The 19311-nt window shown below is 38.3% G+C and overlaps 5 protein-coding genes and 3 non-coding genes across 8 annotated transcripts; 5 read left to right on the top strand and 3 right to left on the bottom strand.

The window, feature by feature from the left end:
• Positions 1 to 1050: 1050 nt before the first annotated feature.
• Positions 1051 to 2012, top strand: AK88_00528 (uncharacterized protein; the record flags this gene model as incomplete). Its single annotated transcript, XM_012478176.1, has 3 exons — positions 1051 to 1411; positions 1545 to 1639; positions 1968 to 2012. The coding sequence occupies 3 exons, from the start codon at positions 1051 to 1053 to the stop codon at positions 2010 to 2012; spliced, it is 501 nt and encodes a 166-aa protein (XP_012333599.1).
• Positions 2013 to 2468: 456 nt separating this feature from the next.
• On the top strand, positions 2469 to 2879 carry AK88_00527 (uncharacterized protein; the record flags this gene model as incomplete). The annotated part of the gene is made up of 1 exon (XM_012478175.1): positions 2469 to 2879. The coding sequence occupies one exon, from the start codon at positions 2469 to 2471 to the stop codon at positions 2877 to 2879; it is 411 nt and encodes a 136-aa protein (XP_012333598.1).
• Positions 2880 to 4011: 1132 nt separating this feature from the next.
• AK88_00526 lies at positions 4012 to 4083 on the top strand. The gene has a single exon. It is a non-coding gene; the product is annotated as a tRNA-Pro (tRNA).
• Positions 4084 to 5470: 1387 nt separating this feature from the next.
• On the top strand, positions 5471 to 5584 carry AK88_00525. Its single transcript, XR_001111605.1, has one exon. It is a non-coding gene; the product is annotated as a 5S ribosomal RNA (ribosomal RNA).
• Positions 5585 to 6655: 1071 nt separating this feature from the next.
• Positions 6656 to 6769, top strand: AK88_00524. The gene has a single exon (XR_001111604.1). It is a non-coding gene; the product is annotated as a 5S ribosomal RNA (ribosomal RNA).
• Positions 6770 to 9462: 2693 nt separating this feature from the next.
• AK88_00523 (uncharacterized protein) lies at positions 9463 to 12240 on the bottom strand (the record flags this gene model as incomplete). Its single annotated transcript, XM_012478174.1, has 2 exons — positions 9463 to 9506; positions 9669 to 12240. 2 exons carry the CDS (start codon positions 12238 to 12240, stop codon positions 9463 to 9465), a joined length of 2616 nt encoding a protein of 871 aa, XP_012333597.1.
• A 1268-nt stretch (positions 12241 to 13508) lies between these two features.
• On the bottom strand, positions 13509 to 15866 carry AK88_00522 (uncharacterized protein; the record flags this gene model as incomplete). Its single annotated transcript, XM_012478173.1, has 1 exon — positions 13509 to 15866. One exon carries the CDS (start codon positions 15864 to 15866, stop codon positions 13509 to 13511), a length of 2358 nt encoding a protein of 785 aa, XP_012333596.1.
• Positions 15867 to 15910: 44 nt separating this feature from the next.
• On the bottom strand, positions 15911 to 16882 carry AK88_00521 (uncharacterized protein; the record flags this gene model as incomplete). Its single annotated transcript, XM_012478172.1, has 1 exon — positions 15911 to 16882. One exon carries the CDS (start codon positions 16880 to 16882, stop codon positions 15911 to 15913), a length of 972 nt encoding a protein of 323 aa, XP_012333595.1.
• Between the last annotated feature and the right edge of the window lie 2429 nt (positions 16883 to 19311).

Below are 19311 nucleotides of genomic sequence, written 5' to 3'. Positions count from 1 at the left end.
CGGAAAGCTCATAACACGAGTTATGCACACGACAACCAGCAATTGACAACTCCACAGTTGTATTTATTTCACAATTTAGCCAAGCACATTGGTCTATTAAAAAAAAATAATAATAAAATTTCTACACATACATTTTTATCACATAAAACACGGGAATTATTGCAACAGATGCAAAAAAAAAAAAGCGAAGTTGTTGTGCCAGCTGAAGCAATGCAAAGTATTAGCATGTTGCTACATTGCAACACCTCAGTAGACGCTCCTTTTGGGAGTATTCCTCTTTAACTGATATTTTTCCCCACTTTATATGCGTGCAAGCTCAAATTTGCACATGTACGATTAAAAACTATAAGTGCCTACATGCCCGATCGAACATCGTTGTACGCAACTGTAAGAACACACTGACCTATGCGAACGTGCGTGTTGACTGCACAGATTTATGTGCTGCGCGAAGGGGGCATGTTTCAACGCAGATCTGTCCCCTTAAATTTTGCACATGAAAATTTTTGTGCATTTTTCCTTTTTTCGTTCACCAGTGAATACTTTTTTTTTTTTTTTTTTTTTTTGCGACTTACACTAACGTATTAAAGTACACTTATTGTACGTAAACAAACGTGTACGTTTTTACGGTAACAATGAGAGTTATTCTTGCGCGGAAAGGAAAAGTGAAAGAAAGCTGGAACACAGGCATTTTTTCTGCGAAACCCTATTTAAAGCAAATTCTTCGCAATTAAAAAAAAAAAGAAAAAAAAAAGTAACGTGTGTCATCATTGTTGCGATAAAGTATATTTTTGTAGCTAACATTTCGTCAAATTGAACGAGCAACATGCGTATTTATAAAAACAGCGGTAATTATGAAAGGGTTCCCTTGATCTGTGAAATTACATGTTGATAAAGTTACATGACAACAGGGTGTTCATGTCAAAATAGGAGGGAAGCCACGCGTGGGTACTCGTTGCAACTGTTTTGTATGAAGGACAAGTTGCTCCTTTTCCTGTTACACTTAAATGTTAAGCAGAATTGTTCCCCATCCATCTGATCGTCTTTAAAAATATGCACGGAAATCAAAAAAATGATGAAAAGGAAAGAAGTGGACCTAAAATATCGAGGGAGAGCTTACTAGACGACCAATTCAAAGAAGACACAAAGGATAAGCTTTTTTTACTTAATGACAAAGATGAAGCTCTGGACGAATCGCGCCACACTCCCCCAGAACAAAAAACAAAGAGGGAAAAACCGCGCTTTCACAGGGATTTAATAACCAGTTCTTCCTTAGAAAAATATAAAAGTTTTCTGGCACAGATGCAGAAATCCAACGAAAACTTAAGAAGTATGGATACAGAGAGCGTGAGGATCGACAAGGACATCCTTGATCATTCCTGTGAGAATAGCGACGACGCATGCGTTGTCATGGGTAAGCACCATATATTTATGTCACGTCCTTTTAGTTTTATGAACAAAAGACAAGCTGTATATGCATGTACATATGTATAAACTTGTATGTACATTTCCCTTCGCGACCTTATTTCCCCTCTTTCCCCGTGTAGACGTTTCTATGGGCATTTTCGACGTGTGCAACGACAACATAAGCGAGAGCAAACTTAAGGCCATGAACATTACAGTAGCGGACGTTGCGAATCAGGTAGGGAAAAAAATTCGGCCAAGACGTCCATTTTGCAAATGCTTAAAAAAAAAAGTGCACACTGTTTGGGGAAGCCCTGCACAGCTGTTCTTGTGGAATTACAACAGTGTGCGCGATTTCGTCCAATAAACAGAAATTCATAATTGTGCGTGAGGAAAAAATGGATTATTCCAAGTTTAGGAGTTTTTTTTTCGCAATAATGGCTACATTTTTTGGACAACAGTTGCTATTTTTTTTTCACATAATTGCTGTTTTTTTGACGTAATGGCTGTTTCTTTCACTTAATGGCTGTTTTTTTTTTTTTTTTTTTTTCTGAACGTTCATACAGGAACCTGAAGATCAGGGCGATCAAGGGCTAATTCAAGAGATGTAGAAAAAAAAAAAAAAAAAATATTAAGAAAAATTAGCTACAATGGCCACGAACTGTCTAGCTATTTTTCCGTCCAGAAAAAGAGAAAAAAAAAAAATTTTTGACAATGTTGAAGACAAAGGGATGAATTTGTTAGTTCTTTTTGAACTCGTTTGTTTCCGAACGTAGTTCCCATTTTTTTCCCCACCACAACAGCTAATACATATTCGATGTGAAGACCTATCCTGTTTATTTAAAAAAATTGAAGAAAACAAATTTGACTTTATTTTTTTTTTTTTTTCTGCTGCCCGTTACGTTTTTTACCTACTACCACAGTTTATTGTTATTTTTCGTAGTAACACCCTCGAGTTGCTTTATTTTCCCCTCTATTACAGAATCACAAAATATTATTTGCATTCGCGTGTGTGTATCACGTGAACTGAACACTATTTCACGTGAAATTTCTCCCCCTTTGTCACCATGGCCAAGACAAGAGCCATAATTAATGAATCGTTCATTATAATGGACAAGGACGCGGACGGGTACATAACCTTCAACGAATTAGTGTATGCCCTAAGACTCATCGGAGTGTCGAGCGATTATAACAAGCTGTATCAGAATAATAAAATCAGTTATAACTTAGAGGAGTACTGGAAGATAGCAAGGAAGGAGCTAGGGATACTAACCCCTCAAAAAAAATTAATGCGCACGTTGAAAAAGTTAGACAAAGATAACACAGGCTATCTGAGCGTGGATACAATGATTTTTTTAGTTATGAAAGTGAGCGATGTTGTAACTGATGAAGACTGCAAGAATTTTAAGAAGTGTGTAGATCCATACAATAAGAATTTTATATCCTTAGAAGAATTTACACAGAAGATGTTTTCTTGAGCCAGGTTGTGGAAACACTGTTGGGAAGGTTTATTCGTTTTGGTCGAGAAGCAGTAATCCGGTTACCCTGCCTCACGTTTGTTGCCCTTTTTTGTGTTTTTTTTTCTTATTTTATTTTATTTTGTTTTTTTTGTTAATGGAGAAGTGGTGCCACTCTATCCTTTATTTCAGACAGTTTGTTTTTCTCCCTTTAAAATGTTCCCTTTGGAGAAAAATTAAAAAAATGGGTTTAATTCCCGCGCCATCATAAATAACCGCCAGGCGTATATCAAACACACCGCATTAATTTCCCCCAACTGAACTCCACCAAAACGCTGTTAAGTTTACCTTTTTAGGTTAATTGGCCATCAAAAATGTCCTTGCAAGGTGAATAAATTGCTCACCATTTTTAGTATTCCTCGGACCAGCATGCACAGATAGGTGTGTCGATTGTTAATGGAACCTCTGAATGTGTAGTTGTACACGTTTCTATATTCTACATTAACTGCGCACCGTACGAACTGTTTTAACAAAAGTGCTCACCAATGTAAGCTACTGTTATTGTGCAACATGAGGGAAAGGAAAAAAAAAAAAATAAAACAGTTTCTACTGTCTCCGAAAATGGAAGGAAGAGAGAGGGAGTGCATGTCTCCAAACAGTAATATGTATTAAAAAAAAAGAAGTGCCCTTTATCGTATGAGAAGGAAAGTTTTTTTTCTACACCTTGTCCAGGTTGTTATTCCAATCCGCATTAGAAAAATCATTTGTGTATTACCCTTAAGTGTTTCTTCTTTTACAGGAGGGACTTTGTCAAATGCAAAGTACCATCTATCATTATATGCGGTGCTTTCGTCTCATACTGTAACATACATATTCTTTTCCCCACGTTAATCGCTCGCCTGAGGGGTTTTCCCTATGCTTTTACATACAAGCATACTGGTATGATTATGCAAGGATATATTCCATGCTTTATGTTTCAAATCCAACTAAGTGGTTATTTAATCTGTGTTTTTTTCAATAAGTGCATAGGCTATAAGGCATTGAAGTGAATTTGTTCTTGGATTATTATTTTTGTTTTTTTTGTGTTTTTTTATTATATGCTCAGGTTTAGAGTTGAGGATTTAGGGCGAAAGAGTACCATATAATAAAATGAGGCTACTTAGTCTAGTGGTATGATTCTCTCTTAGGGTGGGAGAGGTCCCGGGTTCGATTCCCGGAGTAGCCCCTAGCGTTTTTTATTTTTGTGGAAAAGAATTTGAAACAGGATCATATGTTTGTAGTAGTGTATATGATGAAAATCATACTTTATTTCTTCATAAAATTTTGTTGTTATTTTATTACTTAATTTTTAACAATGGCTAATTTATTACGCTCAAGTGGGAACAAGAAGATGCAAAGTTTTGTAAATACCTCTTTGCAAATGGCTACAATTTAGTTCTATCCCTTTAGCATGGGGAAGGAGAGTATGCCTGTGTTTATCCTTACGACAAAATATCGCGTGCCATATAGAACATATATAAAAAGGATTTTATTTTATTTTTTTTGGAACAAAGAGCTCCCTCATAGAGCGCCACATTAGTATGGAAAGCAGAGAACATCGCGTACATTTTTTTTTGAAACCTTTTGTATATGTATTCATGACCGGTTGGGTCGTTTGATGGGTTACCTGTTCGCTGGGTTTGGCCCTACCATAGCGGGACAGCGCATATGCAGGCATAGCGTACGAATGCTTAGAGGCATTTTCGCATATTTGCGCATTTTTCACCAAAGCAATGGTGTTTTCTATTGTCTTAAGAAGTACCGCATCACTTGCTTGTGTTGTATTATAACGCAGGGTACCTGTTAGGAGGTTACTAGCGTCAGATGTGAGTTGTGGTCCCATTTTGTTAATAGTTGGGTGTCTTTTTTTTGCTCACTTTTAGGCTATGTAAAGGGGGATATATTAGGCTCCCGTGTTGGCATTTTTTCCTTCCCTACAACAGGAGGATAACTGGCCGTATGGAAGCAACGGACAAGTTGAAATATTCGTTATATACAAAATGGTGAAGCGCCCTGAGGAGGAAATGTATGGTCGCAGCTGATTTTGGCCATCTATATCCTTTACTGGACTGTAGCCTAAAGCGCGAACGAAGTTGCATAGTGGAAACAAAAATTATAAACAGACGACGCAGTTTATAGTAACAGCATAACTTTATTGAACCTTTATATTTATGGCTAATTTTAAATTTAATGTATTTTCACAAAAGTGGTCCTGAAAATACGCATAAATGGCCTAGTCCTATAGTAGTACATGATAGTACATTTTTATTTTTGGTAGTTTTTTTAACAAGCAATTTTACAAATATGTTGCCTTATATTTATGCAAACGCTGGCATAATTTTTTTTTTTTTGCGTAACAATTTGAACCGTATCAGGAGGGAATTCTTCATTAAATATGACCTCAATTTAATTGAGCGGATTGGAACCTAGTTTATAGAAACAGAGTATAAACAAATATTTTTCGGCAAATAAAAATATAGTTGGCACTTATTCACGGGGGGACGAAGTAATTATGGCGTCGATTAAATGAAGGATACAACAATATGACCCGTCAAGTACCTTACAATTACGACTCGTTCATACTACAGTGGCCACACCAGATCCCATCAGAACTCTGAAGTTAAGCACTGTAAGGCTTAGCCAGTACTGAGGTGGGAGACCGCTCGGGAACACTAAGTGATGAGTCATTTTTTTTGGGACCCAAAATTTTATGCATCCCCATTTATAGGAGGAATAAATGAGTAACCTTTAATAGGGGACTAATGTGGGGGCCACCTACTGATGTAATGAATAATGACGGTACTTAGCAATTGTACTAATAAAACTATGCATCCAACAAATAAATAAATAAATAAATGAAGGGAAAAACATTAACATGGAATGTTCCCATACCTGTGAATGCTGCAACAAAGATGGTTTGCCTTTCTTGTTCCTATTTCTAGGGCGAAGCTTGACACAAGGTTCTTGCCCTTATATCGTTAAAATAAAATAATACTTACCACTTGTCAAACCTGTTATAGAGTACGTAGTGTTTCCAAGTAGTGGATTTAATGCAGTTCATAAGATGTTATAGGTTGCGTGGGGGAATACGACTTAACTTTGGTGGCTACGTTAGCACAGGAAATACTCTTACAAATTGACATAGCCCCCAAGGGATCATTATTCTTGCGTTGACATCCAGCGGTTTTAATGGTGTTCACCAAGCTAACACTTTGGCGCATGAAAGACCCCAATGGTTTGGATACAGGATACTCCGCAAGTACGCTACCGGCTGTGTTCTCTATGTATAGCCTATGCTGAGGTGATACCCCCATATGGTGAACGTCCTTGTGTTCAATGCTGTGTTTTTATTATGGCCCTTAGGGAAAATATACATCATTCTCTTGTACTTTTGGCTCCGCGGCCTTTTTTTTTTTTTTTCTTGCTTTAAGATTATCTGTGCACAATACCATCTCAAACGTATTATTCTTTAAGCAGTATTAAATTGGCACATAACAAGTGTTCCCCTCTACGGAAAAGGATATGAACTATTAGTGGTCATTTCTTTTGAGCGTCGTGCTATAGTGGGCCTACCAATTTATGCATAGGCAAGTGCTCAATTATTATATGTACAGCATGCCCGCTATGAGTCATATATATATACGTATGATTATATAATACCCTGCGGGTGAGGAAACAGAGGGACTATTGCGGGGTGCATACGTTTCATGAGGGGACCTAGAAAAATAATGACGTTGCAGGTGCCTTAAAATTACGACTCGTTCATACTACAGTGGCCACACCAGATCCCATCAGAACTCTGAAGTTAAGCACTGTAAGGCTTAGCCAGTACTGAGGTGGGAGACCGCTCGGGAACACTAAGTGATGAGTCATTTTTTTTGGGACCCAAAATTTTACGCAATATTTTCCAGAGTGCGCCCTGTACAAAAATTGAACCATTAAGGATTAAAGCCCTTGGAAGAATATTTGATTTATATTATATACATTATTTGTGCTTACCTGTTCCATTCCCTCAGGGGAAATAATAAAACCCAGCCATATTATTTTTAAATAAGCCTTTACGTCCCATGTTCCTTCTGCTTCCTTTTCATGTTATGGAACGCGCCCCTTTATATTTATTATGGGTTTATAAAGTTGACGTATAATTTTCTGTCAATGCGGGGCTATTCCCTTATATGGAAGGAAGCGCCCTGTATATAGGCCATGCCGTAGCCCTATCCTGTATGGGGTAATATTATCAAAACCTGTAATACGGTCAGTTTCCATAGTGCGCGCCGTCAGTTAGTTATTACTCAGTATCGAACGGAACAGAACAGTTATATTTTATACATAACAATTTATATATTAAACGTTACACCCTAAACTATGCCAAAGGTAAATCAACCAAAGGGAAAAGCCCAGAATTATGAACTAAGTGTTACATTGGGGCATCGCCCTTGTAGCTAGCTACGGTTCATCTTAAAGTTTGAAACGGAAATTAGGGAAATAAAGGTAAAAAAAAGCTCTTTGTACGGGAATATCTAGCTCACTAAAAAATTCAGATTCCCCTCAACAATCTTCGTATGCCCAGTGTAGGCAGGAAAAATTACTCAGCGGTAAGTGCGGGAACCTAGGAAAGGGTGCGTACTAATACATACCCGACCTATACTATGGCCAATGCCTAAGGCATTACACCAAACCATATTCTCCACACATGCGCTTATTCTCCATTAGTAAGACAGCACATCATAATGTACACATAACACGATATTGTGCGCGTATGACCTTATTCTCCACATACGACCCTATTCTCCGCAGTGCACGCAACATATACATATTTTTTATTCTGTTTTTCCTGTGTAAAAAAAAAACAATGGTGCACATACCCTGTCAGAGAGATTCAGACACCTTGCCCGCTCAACCGTAATCTTCGCACCGTAACACCAGCGACCACTGACCCTGCTCTGTTTCCAGCCTGAGGCGGTTTGCAGTTCATTATTACTTCAATATGTTCTCTTTCCAACAGAACACATTCAGTAACTGGTGTCTTGCAATAGACGGGAACGAACGTTAGGCATTGGAATATCCTCCCCACATCGTAGCATCCCATGATTTTTGCAAACGAATTTGCGTGTCTCTATGAGTTACAGCTGCATACCCAAGGGCATACAGCCAGACAATATATATACTAACTCGTAATGTATGTATATGCTAACAAATAGCCATTTTGGTCACCCATTTTTTCGGGATATTTTGTGGGCAATTTCACTGCCCCACACCAAACTTCTCCCGTTCCATTAATATTTAAGCTGTAAAGATATTCACTCTTCTTGGGGAAAAAATAAAAATTGTGCTCATATACCAAGATGCAGGGGCATTCAGGCCTTTTTTACACGTATACTTAAATTGCACGCAGTGCACAATTTGCGTGGGCCTACAATAATGCTCTCAACGTATCAATTCATTAAATCGTGGCTCAATTTTAATTTTTACTCCATCGAAAAAAATTAAATCTTTTCTAATAACATCACCGCTTCCACCGCAGCAATGAATTTTTTTTTTTCTCCCAATTTATTACGTTTTTCTTAGATTCCTCGCGGGCGTGGCCTTGCGGAAGGGGAACCCCTATTTTGGGCATTTACAATTTTGCCGAATTGTTGTGTTGAATTTTATATAAAAAAAAATCTGCGCAATATGGGTAATTTAAAAATAATAAAAAAATATGACTTTTCTCACTCCAAATGGTGACAGAAAAAAAAAAAAAAAAAAAAACACAGCTAATTTTCCCACTTTGTAAAAATACGCTGTTTTAAAGCTTCACTTAGGCGACATTTGCGCATTTAGCTTTTTCACTATAAGATTATGCTTCCTACTACGAATTGTAGCAACACAATTACGAAACAAGTGCCCATTTCCCTCTACGTTTGCCCAACTGTTCGAAAGTTCATCCCTTAAACTGCTTCTCATCTCCTTTTATTGTCCCCTATTCGCGCATCTCCATAATTTTACATATACGCAGGGGAACATTTACAAATTTGGACCCCCCCTTTGAGCGCAGTCCTGGCTTGAGCCATTTTAGCATAATCCCCCGCCTCCTTATAAAGATAGGAGGATGATCCGCTATAGCATTGACCTCTCACCCATTGGTTATGAGGTTAACTTGCTCGTCCTGATTGAATATACACCCTCCATTACACCAAAGCGATGCTTTTCTCTATTCGTAAAAATTAACGACAACCAGGGGACAGGGGGAAAAACTTTCATTTAATTTTTACAATTAAGGGGAATGATAAAGGTATGCACGCATGTGCTGCCTATGTCTATGTGCACCGCGTGCAAACCGCTTGCACCATTTAAAAAATGGCAACATTATAGTATAGTAGTTTTAAATGACAAAACAAAAAAAAAATAACTCCACAGTTGCACTCTTTAAAGGAAGGGTACCACTACATGGAGAAATATTTAACATTGAAAGCACCTCTCAAAATGAATGATGCTATGCTTAGCAAAAGAACAAAAAAAAATGAATAAATAGTTCTGGGTGTGGGCATTAAAAACCAATAATCCGGGCACGGGGGAAATTAGCCTATAAAAACTGCATCACTTTACTTTCCAAGTCGGATATATCTTCTGCAAAAAAAAAAAAAAAAAAAATGTTCATATATGTGAGAAGGTAACATTAAATATGCAACGCTCGAGGAGGGAGCTAACACTTCCACTATTTTGCGAACGCACACATGTACGTGCATCATAGGACTAAAAAATAAAAATAAGACGCAGCACGCTTTTTACCATTTGCATTTTCCTCCGGAGTATCCTTCAGTTTGCCCTTATTCAGTAAGGCCTTTTTCCTTTTCACAGAATGGTTATCTTTTCTTCCCTCCAACTTTTCGTCTGAAGTTTGGTCACTCTGAGAACTTTCCGATTCGTCACTTTCATCGGTAGGTGAATCTGTCGCGGCGTCTGAATACTCCTCGGAGTTATTCGCATCGTCACTTAGGTCTTCATATCTTAGCTTGCTCATTTTTCTTTTCTCGTTTTCCCTTTGAATTTTTTCCCTCAGCAACTGAATGTAGGTATTTCCACCAGGGGTAGTACCAGCATTCTGGTCACCACCTTGATATCGATCTTTGCCTTCATGCGCATCGTCACCATCGTATTCGCATTCCGTGTCCTGCGCATCCTCTTTCGTGTTCTCATTCAAGTCGTTCACCAAAATTTTTAACTTCACCCCGTCGTCATTGATTTCATTTCCGCTGTCATCATAGAGCACACTCCTGCTTAGCGTTTTGGCCACCTTCACTCGCTTCTTTCTCTTTTTGGTTGGTAACATCACTGGAGAGTCGTCCTCAATTTGGGCCTCCTTTTGAATAAATAAATCTTCTTCCTCTGTTGCGTCCAAATCTGGTAGCTGTGGGGCATTTCTTGGGGAGTTGTCCCCCGTGCCCTGTCTACCATCAGGTTCATGTGAGGGAACATCACCTTCGCTTTTCTCCCCCTCCACGGGTGCATTTCCCCCCTTCAACTTCTTCCTTTTTAGTATTTCCATAAATTTCTCAAAACGGGACCTCTTCTTTTTAACTTCGACCTTCTGGTGATCATCTATGTTCAACTCCTCCATCATGCATTGGGAAAATTCGATGAGCCCATATGAGTAGGCCAGCTGATTAAGGTTCAGCTTCTTTATGTCCTTAAATTTCATGACAATATACAAATGCCTCAGATAAATGATGAGGGCCTTTTTGGCCAAATATTTTATATCGACAAAGGCAGCATTTAGAGAGTGTATTTTATTGTTAATGTCAAACAGCTTATTTTTTTTGATAAATTTTTCCTTAATTTCTATGTTGTTTTCTTTTAGCACGTTTAAGAAAATTTTCTTGTTATCAATTTCTGTGGTTAGGAAGATGAGACTGTTACCTACATTGGTGAATCTTCCCGTTCTACCTGACCTGTGAATGAAGGTTTCCACATTTTCTGGAAAATCAAAATGGATGACCCAGTCTACAGAGGCGAAGTCCAAACCTCGGCAAGCGATATCGGTGGTGAATAAGCATACGAAATTTCTTTTTTTGGAAAAAAAATGGTACGTGTTTAAGCGGCTTGTTTGTTTTAACTTCCCATGCAGTTGTAAAAACTTCATTACACCAACTTTGATTTTTCTAAATACTTCATACATAAATCGAACTTGCTTACATGTGGAGAAAAAAACAATTATCTTTTTGTTCTTTTTTGAAAACAAAAAAGTATACAAATAGTTGATTTTGCTATAAATATCACACTCGATGTAGACCTGCTTCACGTTGTTACTCTCGATGTATTTGTCGTTGTCGTTGATGCTAACATATTCGTAGTCCTTAATGTTGAAGGTTCTCAATATGATGCTTAAAAATTTACAAATCGTGGCTGAGAATAGACAGATTTGGCAATTCTCTTTCGGCTTGTATAACAGAATATTCTTCAAATTGTCGTAAAAACTGCTATCAATTAATTTGTCAATTTCGTCAATCACGAGGGTGCTTAAGTAGTCCAAGTTGCAGTAGTAGTTGTTTTCCAAGTGGTACAGTAATCTGCCCGTTGTGCAAACAATAATGTTTGCGTAACTAAAAATTGATTTCTCTCTCTCTTCATCCTTCCCTCCTATCGCACAGCATATATTTAGCTTATGATATTTATTTAACATATTTAGAACTTCAAAAATTTGAAACACCAGCTCCCTCGTTGGGGTAATTATCAGCCCTCCCAAAATGCGATTGTAGTTATCGATGCTATTTCTGTACAGTTTTTCCACCAGTGGGACACAGAAACATAGCGTTTTTCCAGTTCCCGTTTGTGCCTGCGCGTAGATGTGCTTATTTAGCAAAACGATAGGGATAGACACTGCCTGTATATTTGTCATGTGCACAAAATTGTTTTCGTTTAGAGCTCTTAGGGTACGTTTACTTATTGGTAATGCCTTAAACTCGTGCTCGGTCAGAACATTTTTGTCTATGATCGTTAGGTTATTTTTATAAACCTTATTCTTTTCTTTTTTTTTGTCACTATTGTGGGTGCTATTTCCAGTCTTGTTGCTCTCATCTTCGCCATTTTTCCCCTTGTTGGGGCTATCACTGGGCTCTTGGCCTTTTTCAAAGTGCTTTTTCCATTGCTTTTCGTATTGTTTTCTTTTATTTTCCTCAACAAGAGCTTCTAACTTCTCATCGATATCTTTCTGCAACTGGGCTCTCTCGTCGACGTGGTCCTTCCCATCATTCTTCCTGCCATGTTTTCCTTTCCTGTTCTTCTTCACTTTGTTTCCATGGTTTTTGTTAAAAATCTTTTTATTTTGTATTTGATATCCCCCTTTTTTAATTGACATGTTCATATTTTTTTTTTTTTTTTCCCTAGCTAGCTATTTTTTTCTTTCACCAACATTTATAAACTGATTCGTCGTCGCGTTAGCCGGGGAAAAGCAAAGCGGGAGCAGCTCCAGTGGAAACAACTTACATGTATTATAAAAGCGTATATTTATTGCGTATATATATACATATAGACGTGCTTATAATTTAAATATGTAACCACTGTATCCCCTTGAAAAAACGAATTTACAAAAATAATCGTTAAAATGGCATAAACTCTATATTTTTAACTTTTGCCTCAACTCGCGGATATTTATGCTTAGGCAAAATATATACATGTTGGTACTGACTGCACTTGGGGCGCGTTATTTTTTATTTTATTTTTATTTTTTTCATCACAAATATCGCGATATGTTGACACGAAAGGCTTATAGGTGAACAGATTGTTTGGGAAAATTATTCAACTAAATTTAGTAACCCGCTCTTCTTCTGGTTTGTTCGCGTCCCCGCTAAGATCGAGTTAACATGCGTCCCTTGAGATTTATTCTTTTAATTTTTATAAACTGGAAGAAATGCTGAACGGTTTTGTTTTTTTCCCTATTTTTACGGCTTTACGTTATGGGAAAAGAAAAGGCGATTTATTCTGCTCACGTTTGGACAAATATACATGTTGTATGCGCTCACTGAGTTACAGCGGTCATAATTCTTTATTTACGCAGGGCGGCTATAAAAACCGCGTCCCAAATTTTTGTTTTCTTTTTTCGACGCCCTTTGCGTGTTTCCCCCTTTTGTAAATAATACTCCAAACCAAGCAATTAAAAAAAAAAGCGACAGAGGCGATTAAAAATAAAATTTCGCAAGGATTTAAAAATGTTGGCACACGTGCACGAATGATGTATGCACGTGAATACGCATATACTAAAAACAGGTAAAATAATAAAACACTTCAAAAGGGAATAATTTTTTGGTAGAGGAAAAAAAAACAGAGGACACGGGGTAACCGCAAGAAAAGAGAAACACATGGCTCATTTATAAATTACTTAAAAACATACACAACAACGTGGGCAAAATTAATGGGTCAAGAGGGAATGCAAAAAAGGGTAAAAAAAAAAAAAAAAAAAAAAAAAAACAAAATGACACATTAAAAAGTGTTTAAAAAAAGAACAAAATGGCACTTTAAAAAGGCGTTTAAAAAGAACGAATTAGCGACAAAAACTTATTCCTTTTGGCACACCCTACCTGAATGCGCATGGAAATTTATGAAAAAAATTCACAAAACGCTGAAAACGTAGGGTTACTCGTCGTACTTTATAAATAGCATTTTCTTCAATTCAAGTGACTCCAATGTGTCTAAATGAGAAAAATTTGTGTTATCAATATAGTCCAGGTGCAGGGCTGAAAATTCACCAAGCTTCGTTTCATCCAGTTTATCGGAAAAGGCATTTAAACGAATCGAATACTTCCCTTTAGAAATAGATTCACATTTTAAATAGTTTATCTTATTAAGAGTTGTAAGCTCAATAGATTTGTCAAGCAGTTTTAAATCTATGTTATGTTTTATGTCTGACAGAATGGCATTTCTTTTCACCTTAATTTCTCCAATCACTTTGAGATACCTCTCTTCTCCCTGTTCATTTTTCAGACATAGAACAAAATCTGTATTTACACCACTTGCTTTGCTTTCACTACTTTTGGAATATAAAACAGAGTATAATTCCTTTTCCTTTTTTTTTATGAACTCACTCGATTCGGATGTTTTTATCACCATGTTGGTATTCTTATTCGCCTTCTCAGGTAGAGGGGCTGCTTCTTCCTTCCCTGGCTTTTCATCTTTGCAGTCATAGAAGGTCATCTGGTTGCTGTCCACCAATTGGGTTCCTTTTCCAGGGGTTATCAATAAGCTGTTATTCAATGACACATTCAATTCTTCTTCATGGACTTCCTCCCCAATTTGTTCTGCCTTCCTCGCGTCTACATCCTCGCAGTAGACACGCGCGTGTTGATCGATAGATGGTGGGCAAAAGACACGGCCATCCGAGGTGCAGTTTTGGTTAGCAAAATCCTTTTCGCCATTTTTGTCCTCCTTCTCTGAGGGCGCTTCTCTGTTTGTGTTACTTTGCAGAAAATTTTTGCCTTCCCATTTTTGCAAATTATATTTGCTGTTATCCGAAGTATAATCTTGTGAGTTGCTGTGCAAATGGGCCTCTTCGCAGACGTTTGGCTGGCTTAAACTTTTGGAAGCGCTGCTAATCCGGGAGCCCAGACACTGCAGTCCGTTGACGCTATCTCCAGAGACGCTAACTCTTGCCCTCACGTCTTTTGCTACGCTGTTGGATTCGATAATCCCGTTGGTGGTCTCACCCGTGTAGCTTCCCCCGTGTGGAGGAGTGCTAAAACTTGCGTGAAACGTGTTGTACAATTTGTTCATGTGTGATCCTTTCTTCTGCTCTCTTTGAAATGGATGAGAGAAATTCACATTTTGAGGTGTCATCGTCTTTGGTGTTGCAATGTGCTTGGGAGGTGTCATCCCCTTTGGGGGTGTTAGCGATGGATATTTGGTAACTGGGGTACCGGCCGGAACGGCGTGGTTGCCTTCCCCAGTATGTTCTTTCGTCACACTTTTGTTTATCTCTTTGCACAACTCAACACACGCATTGAGGAGTGTCACTGGAAGTTCCTTGGTGTGGTTGGCGCTTTTTAACGTGCTCTTTACTTTTTCTTCCTTCTTAATGGAGTCCTTTACGCACAAAGGGGAAATCCTGCTTTGACAAATTTTGTTAATCTTTTTAATGCTTTCATTAAATTGGGTGTTTGGCGAATCCTCTTTGATCATTTTGTTAACTGACGTGGACCCTTTACTTACCATGCTATTATCATCTGCATTAATCTTCCTTGGTGTGCTGTTAAGGTTGGCGCAGGAGTTCAAATTGTTCATGTAATGCACCGGTTCGTTTTGTATAGAGGTTTTGTTAATAATTAAAAATATCAAAATGGATATGTCTGATTCCTGTTCTTCATTTTGGTTGATTAGTGAAAAATTAGTTGATACAATTTTGCTAGCTTTTCTATCCTCCGCGTTCGTAATTAACGTCTTGTGTATACAGTTGTCTTTATTGTACGTGCACAAATTATTTATGTTAAAAATGTTTGCCATTTTGTTGTACTTAATTTTGTATATATATTTTGCACTTGTCCTTTTCTCCATGTTTTCGATTCCGAGGAAAAGTCTATCTTCATCTTTGACTTGGTCAATGTCCACCACTGAGTTGTTCAGTAGGGTTGAATTTCTCTTGGACTTGTTAATAACAAATAAGTTGTATTTGTTAATTTGCCTGTTTATGTCACTACAGTGGTTGATATTTTTCTCTACACATTTGCACACCAATTCACATTGTTCTCCTTCAATGTTTCCCCCTAAAACTAAGTCGCACTTTTTGTTGGATGAACCTATCACAAATTTTTGCTTTCTTATATTTATAATTTCTGGTATTCTATTAAGCTTTCTTTTATTTTCCTCTCCACTCGGTTTATCTCCACTACTGTAATTAATTCTCTCTAAGGAGTAAAATGCATTTTTGCCTTTCCCGTAACTGTATATATTGTACTTACTGTTTGGTGCAAAATTGCTGTTATTGAGAGTACTGTTTTTCATGAATTCGTTTATTGACTTCCTTATTTGCTTATTCTTAATGATAGTCATTTTTTTTTTTTTTTTTTTTGACTCTCATTTGAGTGACTCCTTTCGCTATGGCTCTTCTTCCCATTTGGCAAGGATTCCTTCCTCATCTTCAGTCTTTTCTGCAGAAATAATTCCTCTTTGGAGTCGGAATTAACTCTGCTTTTTATCTTGTCCCCCGGGAGGTTGTCCTTCACGGGGGGTGGTTCCTTCTGTTCTTTTCGCTTCGGTACTTGTCCGTTCTCTATCTGCCCCGTCTTCATTTTCTCCTTTTCCTTTTCCTGTATATTATTATCTATTCTCATTTTGCACGCCATGAAGGAGTTATATTTGCTCTCTTGCGCCTCCTCCTTCTTGTTGCTCAAGAGGGGCGCCCTGTTCAACGCAGCCTGGTGCTTTTTCTTCTTCTTCACGATCACTGTACTGTGCGTTTTGTTGGCCATTCCTTGTACGCTTGTTCCCTTCGGATTCGCGTTGCCCTTGTTTAAGGGAGCGCTTTTTTTCTTATCCACCACGACAACCACGCCCTTTTCAATTTTTTTCTTATTCACTTTTGAGGTCTTCCCCTGGTTACCATTTAACGAGACCTTTTTAACTAATGTATTCTTCTTCACACTATTTGCCGCCATGATGTAGCTCCCCCTCTCGGAAGTACATCCTTTGCTCCCCTCTTGAGCGTCCCTGTTCTCCTCCTTTTGCAATTTGTCTCTGTCCCTAGTTGGTGCGCTTTCCTTGAGCTTAACCTTCACGATTGTATTTAAGTTCACATTGCGTCCCGCAATTTCTCCCCCATTCGTGCCGTGCGTTAGGCCAGAATAACCATTTTGCTTTATCAGTTTGGCTTTGTCTCCTGTGAGACTTAACAGTCTTCTACTTCTCCTCCTCTCCGTGGAGGGATAATCATACGTGGCTAATTCTTCCTCTTTGCCTTCTTCATTCTGCACATGGTTTTCATTTTGTTTTTGTATTTCCTGGACAATGTTCAGCGTCATGCTTGTCTTGTCCACGCTGTGGCTGCCACTTCTATGTTGTCTACTCTAGTGTTATTTCCTTCGCTGTCCCTTCCCTGGTGGTAAACTTCCTTCCCTTTTTAACCAACGCGTTTCCTGAGCATAAATTTGCACTCCCTTCGTTCTTCTCCGTCCAGACAATATGACGCCCTAGCGAGATCTTCTTTTTGCGCGTTTTTCTTTTTGTCTTCCTTGTTCAGGATTCGACCCTCCAACAAATCGTCTTTTTCCCCTGGCGATTCCCCTTTCCCTTTCCGTCCGTTTTATGCTCTCCCTCGTGTAACCGCGTTTATATGGAGTACCTTCAAATGCCACACAGAAGGAAATACACCTCCAGATAGCTCATACAATGAGTGCAAATGAATACACTCATATCATTTGCATCCACACACCTTCGTTTAAGGAGAAGAAGTCAATGCACTCCGGGTGTAAGTGCTCCTTCCAAATGAATGGTGCCAAATGGGGATGATGGGTTGTTTACCTGTGCCACTGACTAGCGCGAACACACAGAGGTTGGTGTGCACAAACATGTTACGCCTTATGCGCGTACGGCTGTGTGCCTTTAAGTCAGCGTAAATGAAACAGTACCACAAAGTGGGCAAAAATTATTCACAACAAAAATGAAAAAGGGGAAAGGGAACAAGCTTGGATGGGTAATAAATTCCCTCATATGGTATTGAAAATGATAAAATAATACAGCACACTCGATTCAAATTGAGCAAAAAAAAAAAAAACAAAATAAATAAACCAAAAGGAGCAAGCGCAGAAAAGGGCTGCTAACATATGAAGTAACAAATTTTTTTTTTTTTTTTATCCTAATTTGCCAGAACTTGTTTTAAATGAATTGATACGATGTGTACTACGGAAATTGTAAGCTGAAACTTGAGAAACGAGGATAAGGAGTGGGGGGAAAATAAAAAAGGGAAATTAACTAAAGGCAAGCGAAATTAATTGCGCGTAGCGGGGGGTTGACAAAACAACTTTCAACTCAACAGGCGGGAAGCCGAATGCGCTAGTTTTGAAAGAAGCAGAGCAAAAGGGCTTCGCTCGCTACTGTTTGAGTGCTCTGTTTAGTTGCTTTGTTTGGTTGTTTCCCTTTCTGTTTTGTTCCTGTTCTTTGCATTTTTTTTTTTTTTTTACATGACAATTTATTCCCAAGTTGGCTGAACGGTGCGCACAGCAAGAACGTTCCGTTCACCAGGTTGCAATTTTTTTTCGTCCCAATTGCAAATGCATTGTCTTTTATAAAAAGCCTCCCTTCAACTTTAGCAACTTGGCTGCAAAATTATGCACACAACACTTGTGCAGCTCATTCAGGTATACACCTTTCTTTTGCAACAGAATGTGCAAGTGACCGGGACGTAAAAAAAAAAAAAAAAAAATTGGCTAGACGTTTGATGTGACAAGTATATACGCAAAATGGTGAATGCAGCAAAGTTGTATTTCTTTTTACCTGCCTCCACTCTTCTTTGTAACATATTACTATGTCCTACTTGCCCAACCTCTCGCTGCTGAACTCCATTCTGTCCTGTGCCACTTCCCCTTTTTTTGCAAACTTATTGGAGCGCGCCCACCTTGGAGCTTGCTTCCAAAGAGGCATTCAAGTTTCAAATTGCAATTTGGAAACTGCGGAATTTTTAGGTGGTTACAGGGTGTAGTGGAAAAAAAAAAAAAAAAAAAACCAAATGGGGAGCAATTGAGTAGACCAACCATTTAGCAAGCCATGCTCCCAGCGAGTGTCAAGAAAAATCGCTTTATCCGTCTTTTCAACACAATATATCTCCCTTGCATTTGTTCCTGGCCAACCATCCATTTTTGTTTCTATAGCAAAGCTAAGTAAAGTAAACTAAGGGGACGAGACATTCATTTTGATATAGCGATTCACCGTGTTTCTACCCGTCCGATAAGTCCACATGTGTAAGAGAAGTATGATGGGAATTCAACCTGTAGCCATCCGTTTAGTGTTTACCAAATGGAAATTGTTATCTGTTCATTTTTTGTTCTGTATTTTGGGTTAATAGTATGGGGGGTGTACTTAAACGATAAGAACTTTAAATGAGGAGGAAGTTTCTCCTTTTCTGTGCTAATCAACCCCTCAGTAGGAACAAACCCAGAGTTACCATTCCCCCGTTACACGTATTTCTATGCATGCACGCTTATTTGCCAAAGCGCTGTTTGCAAAATGGGTAACTTGTGGGTGGTCATTCTGGCATATTTTTGGCTAGCGGTTCCCTGTTGTTATTGTTCCCCAATTTTTTTTTTTTTTTTTTTTTTGTGTCCGACGACATTTCCACACGTATGAACTACCGCACAGACGAGAAAAAGAAATATGGAGAGGGTAAACTTCTCAGGATTAGCATAAGACTTTGATGTTCAACCTCCTTTTTATAAATATATACTGTCCTTTTTTT

This window comes from Plasmodium fragile (assembly GCF_000956335.1).
Source record: "Plasmodium fragile strain nilgiri unplaced genomic scaffold supercont1.4, whole genome shotgun sequence".
NCBI lineage: Eukaryota > Apicomplexa > Aconoidasida > Haemosporida > Plasmodiidae > Plasmodium > Plasmodium fragile.
This window is presented reverse-complemented; position numbering and strand designations above follow the sequence as displayed.